Source organism: Ochotona curzoniae, unplaced genomic scaffold (genome assembly GCF_017591425.1).
Source record: "Ochotona curzoniae isolate NIBS_2020 unplaced genomic scaffold, NIBS_Ocur_1.0 scaffold_4701, whole genome shotgun sequence".
In the NCBI taxonomy this organism is placed as follows: Eukaryota; Metazoa; Chordata; class Mammalia; order Lagomorpha; family Ochotonidae; genus Ochotona; species Ochotona curzoniae.
The window spans coordinates 1,428,022-1,445,918 of NW_024467122.1; the positions used below are offsets into that span (position 1 = coordinate 1,428,022).

The window sequence follows — 17,897 nt, forward strand, 5'->3', positions numbered from 1 at the left end:
CCGCAGTGCAGCCGTCGGGGGAGCTGTGGGAGGCTCTCCCCCTAGTTCCCCCGGAGAAGTGATCCGAGCCACAGCCTCACTGTCCTGCACCTGTCCTCAGCGCCGTGACCAACACCTTAACCTCAGCCAGCAGCACGAGGGCCGGTCCACGAGTGAACCTCAACTCGCTGGAAATGCCCTGGGTCCTGAGGCCACAGTCACATGCTCTCTGTTCCAAGGCAATGTGACCAGGGACTTGCCCAAGCTTGTGCTATTTTCTGAAGAAAGCACCAACTTGATCACAGGCCACTCTGTTCCACACTTTGCGACCATGAGCCCAGAGCGGACTGTGACTCCGAGAGCAGAACAAGTCCCGAGCCCACACCAAGCACGCCAACCCACAGCCCAGCGACACTTCCCTCCTAGCTGAAACCTTACACGGCATTCCTCAGCACCGCCCAACACTTCCTGGTGGCCCTAACCCCGGGACTCCCACACTGGCTTGGGTTAAAATCCAAGCAAGGAGCCAGGAAGAGACAGCCCTCCCTGGGTGAGGCTAGGCACACAGCACAGGGGAAGGAACAGAGCTGGCGTCAGCTTACAGCCACTCCCATTCCCTGAAACAGCAACCTGCCCGGGGGCCCAGCAACCGGCAAGCTCCTGCCGTCCACACGCAAAGCTCAATTAAAGCAGAAACCTCAACCCGGCACAGAGGGGCTGCAGCCGGAGGGCCTCCACCAGGGAAGCCGAGGGCCACGGCCAAGCCGCTCTGCTCCCAGGCCAGTCCTGTTCTTCAGTATAGATCGTTTCTCCCCACGCCCTTAACACCTACTGTGCTTAAGAGGATTGTAAAAAATTAGAGAGAGGCAAAAACAATCTCTGGAGGCCTCACCCTCAGAAGCCTGGGGGTGAGCCCAGAGGAAGCTGCTGGCCCCAGCTGGCAACAGGTGGCAGGATGAAAGCGGGTGTCCCAACTGACCTTTAAGCACTTCAAGAGTCCTGAGCAAATCGGACTCAAGTTTCAGCTTCAGTCTGAGCCCTCAGCGAGCTCACCTCTGACGCTCCAGCCCCCTCGGCTCACCGGCTCACCGCTGACCTGGGACCAGGCCGCTGAGCAGTGTGCTGGGGCAGCTGCTTCACAGAGATAAGCAGATGCGAGGTCTGCCCACAACAGCAGCCCAGCAGACGGAAATCCTGCATCCTACCCCGTGCCCCGCAGGGCCCTGGGCTCCAGGCCTGCTGCCCCAAAGCAACAGGCAATGGAATGGCTCCACTGGCCAGCAAGGGAAGGAACACCGCCCCTCCACCCCCGCCACCCCCACCACACCCAAGCCAAGCCAATGACCTAACAGCCCCATGCTGGAGGCCGGGCCCTCTGCCTGGAGGGCTGCTAGCAGCTGTTCCTGCCACCGCCCTCACATGGCCCTGCTCCCAAGGCAGACCAGGGCACAGGCGTGACCAGAAAACACCTGTTCAACACAAGGAGCTCAGCGGGGATCAGACGGTATCCTGACTCCTTCAGCACCTTAGCACACCTGTGACAGCACGGACTGGGGGCGGCTGCCTCAGGGTAACAGGTGGGGTGCTCACAGACAACCCCATCAGGGCCCACAGGGTCGACTCCACAGGAATCAAAAGCTGCTCTGCCCGGAGACTTCAGCACCTCGTGGGCACGGGCACAGATACGCGTGAGGCCACTTGCCATGCCAGCCCCACTCACCTGCAGCTGCTGCGGGTCCTCGGACAGGCAGGCTCCTCTCCTCCGACTCCTGCAAGGCCACCTCGGGGGGCCGGGCGCCCCCTTCCTCCGCAGAGACGCTCTCGGGATGGGCATGTGCTCCCTGGGGCATCAGGGCTCCCGAGGCCCTGACCCATTCCATGACCGCCTCCACGATGTGGTTGGCAGCTGCCTCGATCGAGTGGGCTCCTTGGGGTAGAGGCTGCCTGTGGGCAGAGAGCCCGGGAGGCAGAGGGCAAGCACTCTTGTCCCCGCCTGTGGGCAAGGCTGCCCTGCACGGCAGCCCACCAGCTGGGGCCTCATCCTCCGGGAGCCGCGCCTGGAGGACAGGCCACTGGGATTTACCATCCATTGCAGTGTCGGTGGCGCCGCACCCAGCACAGCTGTGGTCTGTACCCTCCAGCCGATCTTCCTGGCAGTCAGCAGGGGGCATCTCTGGGGCCGCAGCCGCAGGCACGTCCATCAGGACGCCGCCCAGTGCTGGTTCCGGCAGGCCCAAGGTCACACTGTTCTCCATCCCGAGCACAACTTCGGGCAATGGGATATCCAGGGAGTCGTGAGAAAAGTCCTTGCTCCCGGGCCTGGAGGGGCCTTGAGGACCAGCGGCAGCAGTGCCCACCGCCTCATCTCTCCTCACCCCGTGGGGATCCGCGTTCTCCTGGGAGGGAGAGGTCTTCGTGCCAACACCCTGCACCAAGGGCAGCTCGCAGCTCGGAGCCTCGGAGTCCTCTGGTCGCACCTGTGGCGACAGAGGGGAGCGCTTCTGCTCTGTGGCCGGGCCTGCTCCTGGTACCCCCAGGCCCCCTGCAGCCCCACCCTCAGACAGCAGAGAGCCCTGCAGGGCCACTTCCGGATCACACACCGTCTCCATCTTCAGCCAGGCAGAGGGTGTGCCCGGCGAGTGGCAGGGCTGCAGCGCCTGGTCCTCGCCATGGGCAGCCGGGCTGGGGTTCTCAGAGCATGCCCAGGGCTCAAGGCCAGGAGCCGGCTGCTCAGCTCGCAGCGCCCCTGAGGGAAGTGTGCCTTCCTCGGTGGAAGGTCCAGTCGCCGCCTCCGCCCTATCGCCCTGTCTCGGAGCCACAGGGCTCTCTGGGGCAGCCGGCCCCACGCCCTGCAGGGCAGCTTCGGGGCCACCCTCGGCGGTCACTGGCTCAGGGTGTGCCGACGGGCCAGGCCCCTCCAGCTGCCCACCAAGTCCTGCGGGGCTGGTATTCCCCATGCCAGGCTCAAGGGCGGCAGTAGGACACGAGGCAGATGGCCCCGTCTCACCAGGCCTGCCGGGCTCCCCGGCCCGGCGCTCCAGGCCTTCTGCGGCTGCGTGCAGCTGAGGAGCTGCCGTCCCCTTTTTGTGGGAGGGGACAGGACAAAGCGCGTCATCTCTGGTTCCTGATTCACAGCCGGGACCGCCTGCCAGAGAGACAGTGCTGTCTGATGTCACCGCCTGGCCTGGCACCACTGCCTCTGCAGTTTCAGAGACAACTTCGTGTGGAGGTGAGACAACCGCAAGTGCATTTACTGAAAATGTATCTGGCTTCAACTCTTTCCTCTGGCCCACTTCATGCAAAACTCCAAAAGGATAGTCATCCTCCGGCTCGTGGGTCTCGCCCACAGGCTGGGAGGGCACAGGGCACTGTGGGTCTGCACAGCCCACAGCAGGGGAAGCACCTGGCATGCTGGGCGGGTCTTCGTCCCTGGGGTGCTGTGCCCCAGACTCGCCACTAGGAGGCGCTGTGCACTGCACACCGGCACAGTGGGCGCCCTGCCAACTCCCATCAGTGCAGGAATTTACTTCTGACCGCTGGTCCCGTGTGGAATCCTCATCCAAGGAGGGCACGGCCTTACCCAGGCCTGCTGCCAGGGCGGTGCCAGGTTCTAATCCACCTGGAATCTTGTCCAGAGCATCCGCAGGGCTCAGGCAGCCATGACCCACTGGGACATCAGCTTTCTGCACGGGTCCTGTTCCAGGAGCTTCCGTTCCTGCAGCCTTCTCAACAGAACTTCCTCCATGACTGACACGGAGCGCAGAAGCAGCAGGCCTGCCTCCTCCCAGGGAAGCAGCTCCAGCTGTGCCGGCATCTGAGGTTCCGAATCCCCCCGCTGCATTCTTCTCCCTTCCTTGAGGAACCTGTTCCTGCGTGGCAGCAGCCAGGGCCTCCAATTCCTGCTCGGCTGCACCTGTGGCCACCCCAGCTGCCAGCACGCCCCCAGGGAGACACCAGGCTAGGCCTGGCTCCATGACCGTGCCCCCTGGGGGCACACTACTTCCACTCTTCAGGGTTCCAGGCTTTCTTCCATGCTCTCCCTGACTGTCTCCAGAGCACGGGGAGCCCTCTGCGCCCTCCACCTCACAGCGAGGCTCACGGGGAAGGCAGCTGTCCTGCCCAGACACAGCTCTGCAGTCCAGGGCACACGCTGGCTCCGCCTCTTCCCCTTCTGCGGCCACGCCTTCCTCCCGCCTGCAGGGCTGGTCCGGGCGCTCTCCCTCAGCCAGGCTCAGTGGGGCACAGGCACGGTCACTCTGTCCAGTGGGGCCTCCTTGGCAGCGTGCAGCCCGCTGGGGCTGGCAAAGAGGAAGCTGTTGGCTGCCCCAGGGCTGCGGTGCACCCGGCAGGAAGCAGCCATCTGTCTTTGGGGTGCGGGGTGCACTGCCGGGGTCCTGTGCTGTCACCATCAAGGGCAAGTGGTTGTCCATCTGCCCGAGGTTTGTTTTCTAGGAGGAAATGAAAGATACTTTAAAAACCGGCCAAGGGGAAAGGAACTCCGCATCTACAAGAAAGGAACCTACTGGGCTGAGGTGCCCACCGCTTCAGACCTTCCAGGTCAGACAAGGGTTGATTTCAACGGGTGCAAAAGAATTTTATCTCCTTCCAAACAATTTTGGTCATATCTACATCCACCTGGATATTAAAAATGGCCTAAAATGCGAGCAGGAAATGAGTGTTTTCTCTAGTTTAAACTTGCACGTAGATGACGGGGACCGTCATGACGGCTCAACTGGCTAACCCTCCAGCTCCAAGCGCCAGGCTCCCACAGGGGAGCCAGTCTGTGTCCCAGCTGCTCCACTTCTAATCCAATTTTCTGCTTTCAGCCTGGAATAAGCAGCGGGGGATCCCCACGTCCTTGGGATCCTGTACCCACAGTAGGCTTGGAAGAAGCTCCTGGCTCCTGGCTGCAGATTGGCTAAGCTCTGGCCACTGCAGCCATTTGGGGAGTCAACCAGTGGATGGAAGATGTTTCTCTGAGCCTCTGCATCTCTCTGTAAATCTGCCTTTCTGATAACAATAAAATGAACCTTTAAAAAACTAGAAACAAGGGGCCCGGCAGCATGGCCAAGTGGCTAAAGTCCTCGCCTTGAACACACAGGGATCCCATATGGGTGCCGGTTCTAATCCCGGCAGCTCCACTTCCCATCCAGCTCACTGCTTGTGGCCTGGGAAAGCAGTCAAGGACGGCTCAAAGCCTTGGGACCCTGCACCCGTGTGGGAGACCTGGAAGAGGTTCCTGGTTCCTGGCTTCGGATCGGCACAGCACCGGCCAGTGCGGTCACTTGGGGAGTGAATCATCGGACAGAAGATCTTCCTCTCTGTCTTTCCTCTCTGTATATCTGACTTTCCAATAAATAAATAAATCTTTAAAAAAAAAAAACTAGAAACAAGAAAGCAGACGTAGTATAGTCCACTAATCCTCCACCTACGAAAGCAGATTTTAGGGCCTGGTGCAGTAGCATAGTGGCTAGAATTCATGCCTGGCATGCGCCAGGATCCCATATGGGCATCAGTTCTGACTCCAGCGGCCCCACTTCATACCCGGCTCCTCGCCTGTGGCCTGGTTGGTGCTGACTGAGGACAGCCCAAAGTTTTGAGTTCCTGCACCCATGTGGGAGACCCAAACGAGGCTCCAGGCACCTGGCTTCAGATCAGCTCAGCATTGGCTGTTGCGGCCTCTTGGGGAGTGAATCAACAGAGGCGCTTCCTCTCTGTTTCTCCTCCTCCTCTTTGTATACCTGACTTTGCAACAAAAATAAATAAATCTTTTTTTTAAAAAATGTATTTTATATAGTAAAAGGCAGAGTCACACAGGGAGACAGAGGTCTCCCACCCCCGGTTCACTCTCCCAAGTGGATGCAATGGCTCAGGAGTGGCCAGGTCAGAGTAGGGAGAAGTGAGGGGCCAGGAATTCCTTCTGGGTCTTCAATGTGGGGGGTGGGGGAAATATGGGGCCAGCCACCTGGGCCATCCCTCCTGTGGGTCTTCCATGGGGTTGGGAGGGGAGACGGGGGCCAGCCACCTGGGCCATCCCTCCTGTGGGTCTTCCATGGGGTTGGGAGGGGAGACGGGGGCCAGCCACCTGGGCCATCCTCTGCTGCTCTCCCAGCACATTCACAGGGAGATGGATCAGAAGTGGAACAGCTGGAATTAGAACCAGGGCCCCTATAGGATGCTGGCACTACAGGTGGTAGCTTAATTTGCTATACCACAACACCTCTCGGGGGGGGGGGGGTCAAAACAAACTTCCAAGCCCAGAGGCAAAAACTGCTTTGAATGCCAAGGTGCAGCCAGGTGCCTCTTACGGGGGTCACGAAGGGTCTTGTCCCCAAAACACCATCTCCCATCCAAATTAACTGCTTGCAGCAACAGTGGCAAGATAGAATGGTAGTTGTTCTTTGACGCAAACAGATAAGCATCCACTGACTCACTCCGCTAGAGCCCACGGCTGCTGGGTTAGACCAAGAGCGGGGCCAGGAGACAGAGCACAAGCTGATCTCCGAGTGGGGGCAGGAACCCCATTACTGGAGTCCCGCCATAGAACCCAAGGTGCATCCTGGCAGGAGGCTGCAGTCCCAAGCCAGAGCTAGGTGCCCAACGGGACGCGAGCGCCCTAGCCAAGGCCACCACTCTTCTTGGAGCTTCTGACAAAGGGCCCAGGCTGCCTGGGGCGGTGGCCACCGTCTGGTCCAGCAGGACAGGGCAGGCACTGTAAACAGAGTGGACCAACCCCACAGACAGCGACACGCTGTTCAACAGTCACCCTGAAGACCACTGTGCAAATGGAAGAAATGTTCAACAATACAATGTGGAAAAAAGGAAAAATCGACAATTAATGCACAGTTGTAATTGGAGACATTATTTCACATGGATGCATACAGGGCCTAAGAAAGCAGAGAAAAGCAACCAGGAGGATCTTTAATAAACATACCTATCAACATGTGCAGAAATCCTGTAACAATGAGCCATCTGCGGCCATACCGCCCTGTACGCGCCCGACCTCGTCTGATCTCGGAAGCTAAGCAGGGTCGGGCCTGGTTAGTACTTGGATGGGAGACCTGGTGCAGAGTCCACTGTTGCCTGGGCCCTCACTCACCCCTTCACCCAGCAAACCCTAAGCATGCGGGTGCCCTCATCACACTGGCCCTGCCCACCACAGAGCTGTCCTGTGTGAGTGTGCGATGTGCCAGAAAGCTTGGGCAAGGCTCCTGGGCTCTGCCACTGTGCCCTGATGCTCGTGCTGTTCTGCCCACCACGCCCTCCCTGGCAGGGCTGGCAGCCACAGTCTGAGCCAAGGGGAGCACTGCTCACCCAGCATGGAGTCCTAAGGGAAAACCTGAGTGCCAGGAAGCAGCATGGTTGTGAGCGCTCGAGGCAGCCCATCAAAGTGCAGCCTGCTTCCCAGGAAACCTCCGGCACCAAGATGACCTCAGATGACCTCAAATGAAATGGTGGTCAAGCTGTTTCCAAATTAAATCAGTTCTGGAATAAACAAGGCAAAAAAATGTATCTGAACTTAGCCAATGAGATGTTACGGGCTGGGATGTTGCTGCTTCCCCTGGTGACACTGCAGGGGGCCCAGTAATGCTGCACGACTGGCAGCTCCATTCCCAAGGTTTCAGTGCAGTCGGAAATTCAGCGCTTTAGTGACCTGCTAACCGGACAGCTACTGACTTAGGCGCAGCAGCAAGGCCAATGTCACTACACTAGCTATGCAAACCCCGCTGCGGCTCTTAGCAGCGATCCCAGGAATGGTTCTGCCCACCAACTTTGATGAAATGGACACAAATCGCACATCCGCTTTCGGCCAGGGGACTCTGCCAACTGCCGCCTCTCTGACCCTCGAGCACGCAGTGTGGCCTGCGCACAGCCCTCGGGGCTTCTGTTTGAATGACGCAGGTTCCCTGTGGAGGGGCACACCCGAAGTGCACAGGCACCAGAAAATGCAAACATTCTTCCTTACCATTAGCTGCTGTTGGATGTTCATCAGTTTAAAAATCTGTCCCGTGCAGCTCTCTTCAGCAGCCGGGGACTCCCGCCGCGCCTCAGCCCCCGAGGTCAGCGTGTAAACGCCCAGCCCCCGGTGGTGCCTCACGGAGCACTCTCCGCAAGGGATCTCGTACGACAGGCTGCTCCAGGAGTCGGGCTCCCCAGCATCCTCCCTGAGAGAAGAAGGCCCGTTAGGAAGAGCGCGCCATGCCTCCCGACAAGGCCGGGCCCTGCCCGGGGTGCTCCCACAGCGGCCAGCCCTCCGCCCCCAGGTGCTCCGTGACAGGTTCCGTGCAGACTGCAGGAGTCCTCCCTGAGGATGCCCACACGCTGGAATCTTAACCTGGTCAGCTAACAAGCGAGGCCCGAGGAAGCAGGTGCCGGCGCGTTCAGCTAGGCTTGCAGAGCACCAGCACTCGCTAAGAGTTGCTTGCGAAAGCCAGTTCCGCCAGCTGCCAGCTGCATGCTCTGACACAGGGCCACTTGCCTGCAGTCACACACAGCACTGCCGCTTCACAACAGGCGCAGGACACGACACACCCTCTGTCCAATCGCCCCGCTGCACTTGTCAATACAATTGTCAAGTATTTTGAAACAAGCATCTGGTTCCAAGAACTATATCCTTTTTTCAAAAAAAAAAAAAAATGAAAACCAACTTTGCTCAATGCCGATCTTTATGAACACATAAGACAACAAGTAGTCGCTATGGGGGCGCGTCAGGTCGCACTCTCTCTCCTGCATTTGACACCAGCAGCATCGCTGAAGCACTACTCCCCATGTCCCTGCTAGCCTGGCACATGATATAATAGCTTCAATTTCAAGGCACAAATCCTTGTACTTTATTTCCTAGCTATGTAGTGTTAAATTTCTTAACTTCCCTGGGCCTGCTCTCATAGCCTGTCAACAGAATGCTACACCCACAGCAGGGTGATCACCACAGCGACACCGGCCCTTTCCCACGGAAAGCCACACTCAGTCATCCCTGCTCTGACTTGTCCAAAAACAATTCCTTCCCTTCTTGCTCTGAGCTTTTCCACTTTTATCAGAAAATCTCATTTCCTCTGACATTTGCAACCTGTGAGAATAATCCCCAGTGCTGCGGACCAGGCACAGAGGCAGGTTCTGCTGCCGTCAACTTGCTCAGCCTCATCTAAACAGGCGGGCTGTTTTCTTTCAATACAGCTTATGCAAATAAACAATCAATCATTATACTTTAGTATTTTCCTATAGGGAAAAAGCAGATTGCCAAGGTTTCTGGGAGGCAGGAATGAGGTTGTATTTGAGTTCATTATTATATCCGAGACTGAAGAAATTAAAGAATTAAGGAATAAGATATGCTATACACTGACAAATCACATACAAAGTATGTAAGATTATTTCAACTGAGTGCCGTCGGAGGCCGAGAACTCTGAGGTCATCCACTCCCGTGTGGATCTCCTACATGGCATAGAAGAAGCCCAAATCCTTCCTGGCAGGATCCAAGGTCATCAGAACAACAGCCACGAGCCCTGAGCGGCCCGCAGAAACAGAAAAACTGTCAACTTTCTTCAGGTCTTGAGAGAAGAGCTCTCTGGTCCTCACTTAGCTAAAACTTGGATTCCACCCTCTCCTGTAATAACCATCAGGGTTGCTCTGGAGCCCCCTAAAATAAAAACAAAATAACAATAATAACAGTAATAAATTAGAACAGATAGAGAACAAAAAGGAAAGCTTAGAACTAGACAAGAAACAGCGTGGACTCACACATACCTTACTAGGTAGGACACAAAGATTAGTTACTCCCCACGAAGGCATTGAAGATTTCTCTGCACACCCCTCCTAAAACTGTTCTGTACCTCAACTGTTGACATATGCCTTGTTAGAGTTAGAAGCCAGTTTAGACTATCCTAAAATCTGCCAAGTTCAATAAAAATTATGCCTCAACACTATAAACTGCTAAATACTAAAATGAAAATAGACACAAGACAGCTGAATAGTACCCTATAGCCATTTTAAGGTGTATAGCAGCCGGTTGTGTATGAACTAAAATTGAAATGTCAATGAAGTAGTCGCAGGATGTGGTTAGGAACCTGCATTTTTTAGCATATTGGTTACTCAATACCATGTCAATTAATTCCATAATGTTGTAAATTGTTGCTGATGTTGTTTTGGGGCTTTTAAATAGTCAGGATGATATTGTGCCAGCTCTGCCTACAGACCAGAGATGGTTTCCCCAAGAAATCGTTGAATTGATCTGGACAGTAAGATGCTGGACTCTATGCCTGGTATATGCCTACAATGAAAGAATCTCGACTGAATTTGAAATGTAATACAGCAACAAGGTGGAGCAATCCACCATGGGGGAGGGCAGAGGAGGGGTTGGGGAATCCCAGAGCCTGTAAAACTGTGTAACAAAATGAAATGTAATCAATAATGAAAAAAAAAAAAGATTACTCCAACTGGTTTTCCCAAGTTTTTAGTAAATCACACAGTTTGCCATGAACAATTTACCAAAGAGGAACTAGAGCTCTGAGTGGAGAGGCAGAAGCAGCGCTTGTGCAGTGCTAAGGGCGCCTGCGTCTAGTCCCAGCCGCTCTCTAACCTAGCATCGGGGAAGAGAGATGATGGCGGCTCACCCCGACAGGCACCCGACTGGACCGCCACACTCCTCACTCCAACGGAGCCGCCCAAGGCTGCTTGGCCACATGGAACCACCGGGGAAGAGAGATGATGGCGGCTCACCCCTACAGGCACCCGACTGGACCGCCGCACTCCTCACTCCAACGGAGCCGCCCAAGGCTGCTTGGCCACATGGAACCACCAGATGGAAGCCATCTCCCTTTCCCTGTTCTCCCCTGTCTTTTCAACAAGCCAGAATCACGCTCCAGTGGAAAGCTGGAACTGGAAAGTCCCACACGGAAGGTGACAGTGATGCCACACTGTGACCAGATTAACACGGAGCCTGCCGAGTGAGCGTCAGGAGCGCGCACACAAGGGCAAGGAGGGGAAGCAACGAGGGCACCAAAGGGAGCCCGGGCTCAAGGCCTGGTCCAGTCACGGCCCCAGCTCCTCTGCGAGGCAGGGGTGCAGGCTCCTGGGTCTGGGTCTTGGACCCAGGTGAGGGACTGAGTTTTTGACTCTCAGTTTTGGCCCCAGCTCAGCCCTGGGCGACCAACCAGGGGTTGAGCTCTGTCTCTGCACCCCTCTGCCTCTATGGGATAAGGCAGAGCAACTGAAAACAACTGAATCAGTCAGTAACCTGAGCACCACCTGGTGAGTTAAAGGATGGCCTTGCCTTGATCATTCAGGGATACTCAAATCAACAGCACTCAATGAGAGAGGCAAAATGCAGAGGCTAGGCACTAAAATATGTGCCTAAGGTGCTTTCCCATCTCCACTGAACTGGGCCCTGCTTAGGAATGAGTCACTGACTTGTCTATTCCTAACCCTTCCCCACAGGGGTCAAACTTTCTATAATTTCCTAAAACAACAGGAGCCTTGGTGACCTCATTCTCAGGTGAGCTTTTTGCTTGAGGCAAACTAACATGAGTTCAAGCAATGGTCAACTATTTAAAGAGGCCTCCAGCCCGGGGTGCCTGCAGTTTCCCGGCTTCTCCCACGAGCATGAGACCCAACGGTCTTGCAGAAGCAGTGGTGCTGTGAAGAGGGGAGAGGCCGCCGCAGTCACCTTCAAGCTCCAGACTGGCAGCTCTCACAGAGGCCTAGAGACATCTTGGCTGTCACAACGATCTCCCTGGCCCAACACACACAACAAAGTGGCCAGCCCCTTGTGTGGACCATGCAGGGCCGAGGGCTGTCATGCCCTCTAGCCTCGGCCTTGTCTGGCGTCCAGAAGTCACCACGTTCCTTCCAGCCCTCCCCACACTGCCCCTTGGCTCCCACTCTCTCCAACCTGTCTGACGCAGGGTCCAAGCGCCCCTCTCCATCCCGTGAGAAACACTGCAGAACTTTCGGGTTGGATTGGATCTTCCAGTGCGGCTGACCCCATGTCAGCCCGATGTCACCCTGTGCACACACACTGTCCCTGGCATGCCAGCTTCCTGAGCCCAGGCCTCCACTCTTCTTCCTTGGCACACCTTCCCACTGTTTTGTGTAGGCAACACTTCTCCACCAACCCCTTTACTTTAACTCCCACAGCCTCTGCTCCAGCTTGGATGCTCTGTGGGCCTGGAAGCCGGCAGCCACACTGGCGGAAAGCTGGTTACCCTGAACCCCCACCCCCACACTCCTTTGAATGCCATTCTGCAGTCAAACTGCAAGACCCCACTCCCAAAGCACATCTCACGGGGGCCACCAGAGCCTCTCCCTCGCCCCCCTGCTTCCTAAAGGCTCAGGCTCACCTCCTCCCGGCACACAGGCCTGGACACTGCCACTCTGGTGGCACAGGAAAAACCACCTCTTTGGACCATGTAACAACCGGCTTATCCTCTAAACACAACACAAGTTACTTGGCTGTGAGTCGCTGTTTACTCAATTTGCTGAGGGTCAAAGGCCTAATACATTACATAACAGCAAAAAAAAAAAAAAAAGAAGAGCACAGGAAACTTCTCTACCACTAACAAATGAAATCCTAGTCTAGCATTTTAAAATTATTTTTCATGATAGAGTTTTGTAGGCACAGGCGTTCTTGCCACCCGCTCGCCTTCCTCCCTCCCTGCTGACTTTTCCCAACATTTCCCCCAAATGATCACGTGGTATAGTTCCTTAACAGTTACAAGTTTAACTTTCTCTATTTAAATATATCATGCCGTGGTAGATACAGGCAAAGGTATGCATACTAAATCTACTGTCACACTGTAAATGTATACTTAGATACTTCACTGGCAGACCTCATTTTATTGAAGAGGTAGCAACAGGTACTGCAATGAACCGTCACTTCCAGGTCTCTAGGCCAGCATTTTCAAGTTGTGTTCCATCAGACACAGCTCTAACAGGGCCACAGAGGCAGAGCTTAGCAGGCACGCTGAAAGGAGCATGAGGAGAATGACGACAGGTCACAAGTTGACTTTGAAAACACAGCAAATTGTCCTGTTCCCAACCATCCACTTCCCCAGTAGACAAATGTGCAGTGTGCTCTCTTGTCTAACTCCGGCCACCCCAGTGTCCCTGCCCACCTCCTGGTGCAGCTCTAACTCCGGCCACCCCGGTGCCCATGCCCACCTCCTGGTGCAGTTCTAACTCCGGCCACCCGGTGTCCCTGCCCACCTCCTGGTGCAGCTCTAACTCAGGCCACCCGGTGTCCCTGCCCACCTCCTGGTGCAGCTCTAACTCCGGCCACCCCGGTGCCCATGCCCACCTCCTGGTGCAGCTCTAACTCCGGCCACCCCGGTGCCCCTGCCCACCTCTTACACACTTCCACAGCCTGCTCACAACTGATTCGCACCATCACTTTCTCTCTGTACAACCCAGCAATATCTCTGGAACTAAGTGAGTCACCTTCTCTCTCTCTCTTTTTTTTCTCCATAATTACTCCTAATTTCAATTTTGCCTTCACGGTCTGCCTTCACACGGTGACATCAAAGATCATTCAATGGAGCACTCATCACCTGTAAAGGACCTTGAACAAGATGCTGGGTTACAAGGACGGCCATGGTGTCTCTTTTAAGGACTAAATGAAACACAACCCAAGGCCCGTCCGGCAGGCCGACAGCTCCGGGAGCAGAGGCCTTCCCAGGCTCACACCCAGCGCCTGTGCTCTCAACCCCTGCAGCACAAGCCTGCAGAGCAGCGCTGCAAAGGCTGCCCAGCCCCCCAAGCCTTCCTCCCCGACCCCCAGCTCTCAGCCTTGGCACAGCTGTGTGCCTTTCCAGAGAACGGAATCTGCTCTCTGAGTGGGACGGGAGAGGGAGAGCCAAGCCAGGCCCTTCGTGGTGCTCTCCGTGGTGCTCCCAGATGCTCCCCGAAGGTTCACAACTCCCCTTGGACAGGACTTGCTTCTGGACGCCAGCACGGCCCCATGTCAGACCCCCTGGTCCAGTGGGCTGTGGACTAGAGCCTGCAGTTAAGTAATAAAGCTGTGTTTCTGCCTAGGAACCAACAATCGCTTGGGAAATGCATGCAGAGATTTTACTATAACCAAGTCAAGTGCGGCAGAAAAGCAAAGCACAGCTACAAACACACCAGAATGCCTGGCTGACTCACAGCTGGGAACCGACAGGCAGCAGCCGGGCTTTCCAAGGCCAGTAAGCTGGGAGCCCGCGAGCGTGCATGAAGGCGGGGGACCAGCACAGATGGTCTGCGGAGATCTCGGCAGCCTTCTCTTCCCATCTCCCAACTCTGAAGAAATGAAGGGCCCTTGCCTCTGCACGCCACAGCAGCACCCTGATGGAGGCTGCACAGGCGGCCAGCACAGCCCTGTGTCACGGTTAAGGACACTCAATGACTCCTTAGCTGGAGGTTTCCCACACACGAGCCAAATCAAATTTTTTTATATATAAGATGTGAAAACCTAAGAATGGACTATTAAGCTCTCTGAGAATGGACTATTAAAAAATATATAGCAATAGTCTCTATGCAAAACTGTGGTGGCAACGGATGAGGATAAGGACCCAACCTGCCCCTGGCCTGGCACACAGCAGGCACAGCTGGCCAGATGCAGGACTTCAGCAGGGATTTGGGACCAGGCTGCACAGCCTCCAGAACCGGGTCCTCCCATCAGCTCCGATGGAAGAGGCTCCCTCGCAGGCAGACCGCGTGGCGGAAGCACAGCACGGAGCAGTCAGACCACCTGAAGGTGGGAGAGAGGCGGGAGAAGCCTCTCCATGGGGCACAGCGATGTCCACTCCAGCACCTGCTGATGGGTCCAAGAGACCTTGATGAGAAAGAATACTGCCCTGCTGCAAGTCAAGTTAGCACTCAGGCAACGACAGGCCTTGTGCAGGCCTTGTAATTCCAGACCAGCAGCCCCAGAACCTCAGAAGCAGCGTCCTACCCCCATCCACAGACGACCCTGCGCCAACTACAGGACTCTCTGCATAGACAGAGGCTGTGCAGCTGGTGGTCCGAGACAGGCAATGGCCCACAAGTCAGGCTACCGCTGCCAGCACCTGTGCCCACAGTCATGGGTGCACACCCAGAGGCCGTGCTACCGAATGACAGCAGAGAACATAGGTCCTCAAAAAGTGCCCCACGGGCCCAGCACAGTAGCCTAGTAGCTAAAGTCCTCACCTTGCAAGGGCCGGGATCCCATATGGGCGCTGGTTCTAATCCCGCCAGTCCCGCTTCCCATCCAGCTCCCTGCTTGTGGTCTGGGAAAGCAGTTGAGGACGAGGACGGCCCAAAGCCTTGGGACCCTGCACCCGTGTGGGAGACCTAGAAAGGTCCCAGCTTTGGATTGGCTCAGCTCCAGCCATGGCAGCACCTGGGGAGTGAGTCAATGGACAGAAAATCTTCCTCCCTGTCTCCTTTCTGTAGATCTGGCTTGGCAATAAAAATTTAAAAATCTTTAAAAACAAAAAAGTGCCCCACAAGTAAAGCCGTTACCATGCTAGACCCAGAGCAGCTGTCGGCTGTGAGGGAACAGAAAAGCTGCACTCCACTGGACGCCAGTTCAGCAGAAGCGACAGTCCAAAATTATAGGAGGGGGGAAGCAGGAAGAGGGACGTTATTTATTTTTAGATAAAGGCCACAAATTGCATGTATTTCATAAATACTCTTTTTTAAAAAGAAATATTTTAGGGCCTAGCGGCTAAAGTCCTTGCCTTGAACTCCCCGGGATCCCATATGGGCACCGGTTCTAATCCCAACAGCTCCACTTCCCATCCGGCTCCCTGCTTGTGGCCTGGGAAAGCAGTCAAGGACGGCCCAAAGCCTTGGGACCCTGCACCCGCGTGGGATACCTGGAAGAAGTTCCTGATTCCTGGCTTTGGATTGGCACAGCTCCAGCCATTGCGGCTGCTTGGGAAGTAAATCATTGGATGGAAGATCTTCTTCTCTGTCTCTCCTCCTCTCTGTATATCTGACTTTCCAATAAATAAAAATAAATCTTTAAAAAAAAGAAATATTTTACTTGAAAAGTTAGAGATACAGAGATAGACGGAGGGAAAGAAAGAGATCTTCCATCTGTTGGTTTACTGTCTGAAAGGCTATAGCAGCTGACACTAGACCGAGCTGCGAGCCAGGAGCTTCTCCAGCTCTCCCACACGGTACAGGAGCGCCAAGCTTGACCATCTCACACTACTTTCCCAGGCTAGCAGCCGGGGGCCAGACAGGAAGCGAAGCAGCTGGGACTCGAACCAGTATCCATACTAGATGCCAGCACTACAGGCAGAAGATTGGCTCACTATGCCACTGCACTGGCCCCTCATATATACCATTTTAAGAACATAACGGTATTTTAAAATGTCAGAAGTTTCTTCAGCTTTTCCATATAGTCAAAACACAAGACAAGTGATAGCCTTACACCTGCAGTCTCACCTGACCACAGCAGAAAGCACACAGGTCCAGTTCCCCCATCTCAACACTACAAAATTATTCAACATTTCTGGTCTGAAGACTGAAGCGCTCTGGAGAAAAGGTGCCCACTAAGCCCGAGGCGGGCAGTGCCATGCAGCAATGCCTCAGCTCCGTGTGCTGACAGAAATCCGCAAGGTCGGTCACAAGGAAGCCATCGTGCTGCAGATCGGCTTCTGCAGCTCAGGAACAAGAAGCACTCCTGCTTGCTCGCTGGCCTGGCCAGGAGCACCACCTCAGGCTCACGTGGCAACATTCAAGTAACTGTCAGCAAAGCGCAAGGCACGCACCACACCTGGCGCCCAAGAAGCTTCCACGAAATGGGTGTATGTTTTACCAAGTACTCTAACCACACTGACAGCAAAAAGAGACCAATCTTACCAAGAAACAGCAAGAACAATAAACATTCTCAATGAGAAGGCAATGTCACATTTGCATCTCACCAACAGTGTGTTGCTGTGCAGCAGCACCTCGCCCTGACGGAGCCCCCGCACAGCAGCACCTCGCCCTGACGGAGCCCCCGCACAGCAGCACCTCGCCCTGACGGAGCCCCCGCACAGCAGCCAGCACCTCGCCCTGACGGAGCCCCCGCACAGCAGCACCTCGCCCTGACGGAGCCCCCGCACAGCAGCACCTTGCCCTGACGGAGCCCCCGCACAGCAGCACCTCGCCCTGACGGAGCCCCCGCACAGCAGCCAGCACCTCGCCCTGACGGAGCCCCCCGCACAGCAGCCAGCACCTCGCCCTGACGGAGCCCCCGCACAGCAGCACCTCACCCTGACGGAGCCCCCGCACAGCAGCACCTCACCCTGACGGAGCCCCCGCACAGCAGCCAGCACCTCGCTCTGACGGAGCCCCCGCACAGCAGCACCTCGCTCTGACGGAGCCCCCGCACAGCAGCACCTCGCCCTGACGGAGCCCCCGCACAGCAGCACCTCGCCCTGACGGAGCCCCCGCACAGCAGCACCTCGCCCTGACGGAGCCCCCGCACAGCAGCACCTCGCCCTGACGGAGCCCCCGCACAGCAGCACCTCACCCTGACGGAGCCCCCGCACAGCAGCCAGCACCTCGCTCTGACGGAGCCCCCGCACAGCAGCACCTCGCCCTGACGGAGCCCCCGCACAGCAGCCAGCACCTCAGTGTGTCAGGGCACAGCTACTCAACTGGCTTAGGAACACGAACAGTTTGTTTTGTAAACATTCGGTGCGTCACCGCAGCAGAAATTCTAAACATGAACTACCAGAAAAATGAAACCTGGGATCTACAGACAGAAAGCAGAGCCCAGTCAGACGGAATTCACCTAGTCACGGGCAGTGCCAGGGATGGCTGCCCAGTACTTGAGGGCAGTTCACTGGCAACTGGGCTTTCTCAGGGAAGCATCCCACACACAGCAGGAGAACCTGTAAGCTAAGAGCGGCGTCCAGTGTGCCATCCCACGAGAAACCACAGCACACGCTGACAGCCACGGCAAGGCA

The 17,897-nt window shown here is 56.0% G+C and overlaps 1 protein-coding gene across 1 annotated transcript in view; it reads right to left on the minus strand.

Moving 5' to 3' along the window:
• LOC121149261 (A-kinase anchor protein 13-like) overlaps nucleotides 1-17,897 on the minus strand; it is a 100,244-nt gene that overhangs the window by 2,042 nt on the left and 80,305 nt on the right. The window contains exons 6-7 of the mRNA XM_040969764.1: nucleotides 7,946-8,144; nucleotides 1,700-4,427 (exon numbers count right to left, since the gene is read on the minus strand). Of these exons, the coding sequence (XP_040825698.1) occupies nucleotides 1,700-4,427; nucleotides 7,946-8,144 (2,927 nt within the window). The remainder of the gene's footprint in view (nucleotides 1-1,699; nucleotides 4,428-7,945; nucleotides 8,145-17,897) is intronic.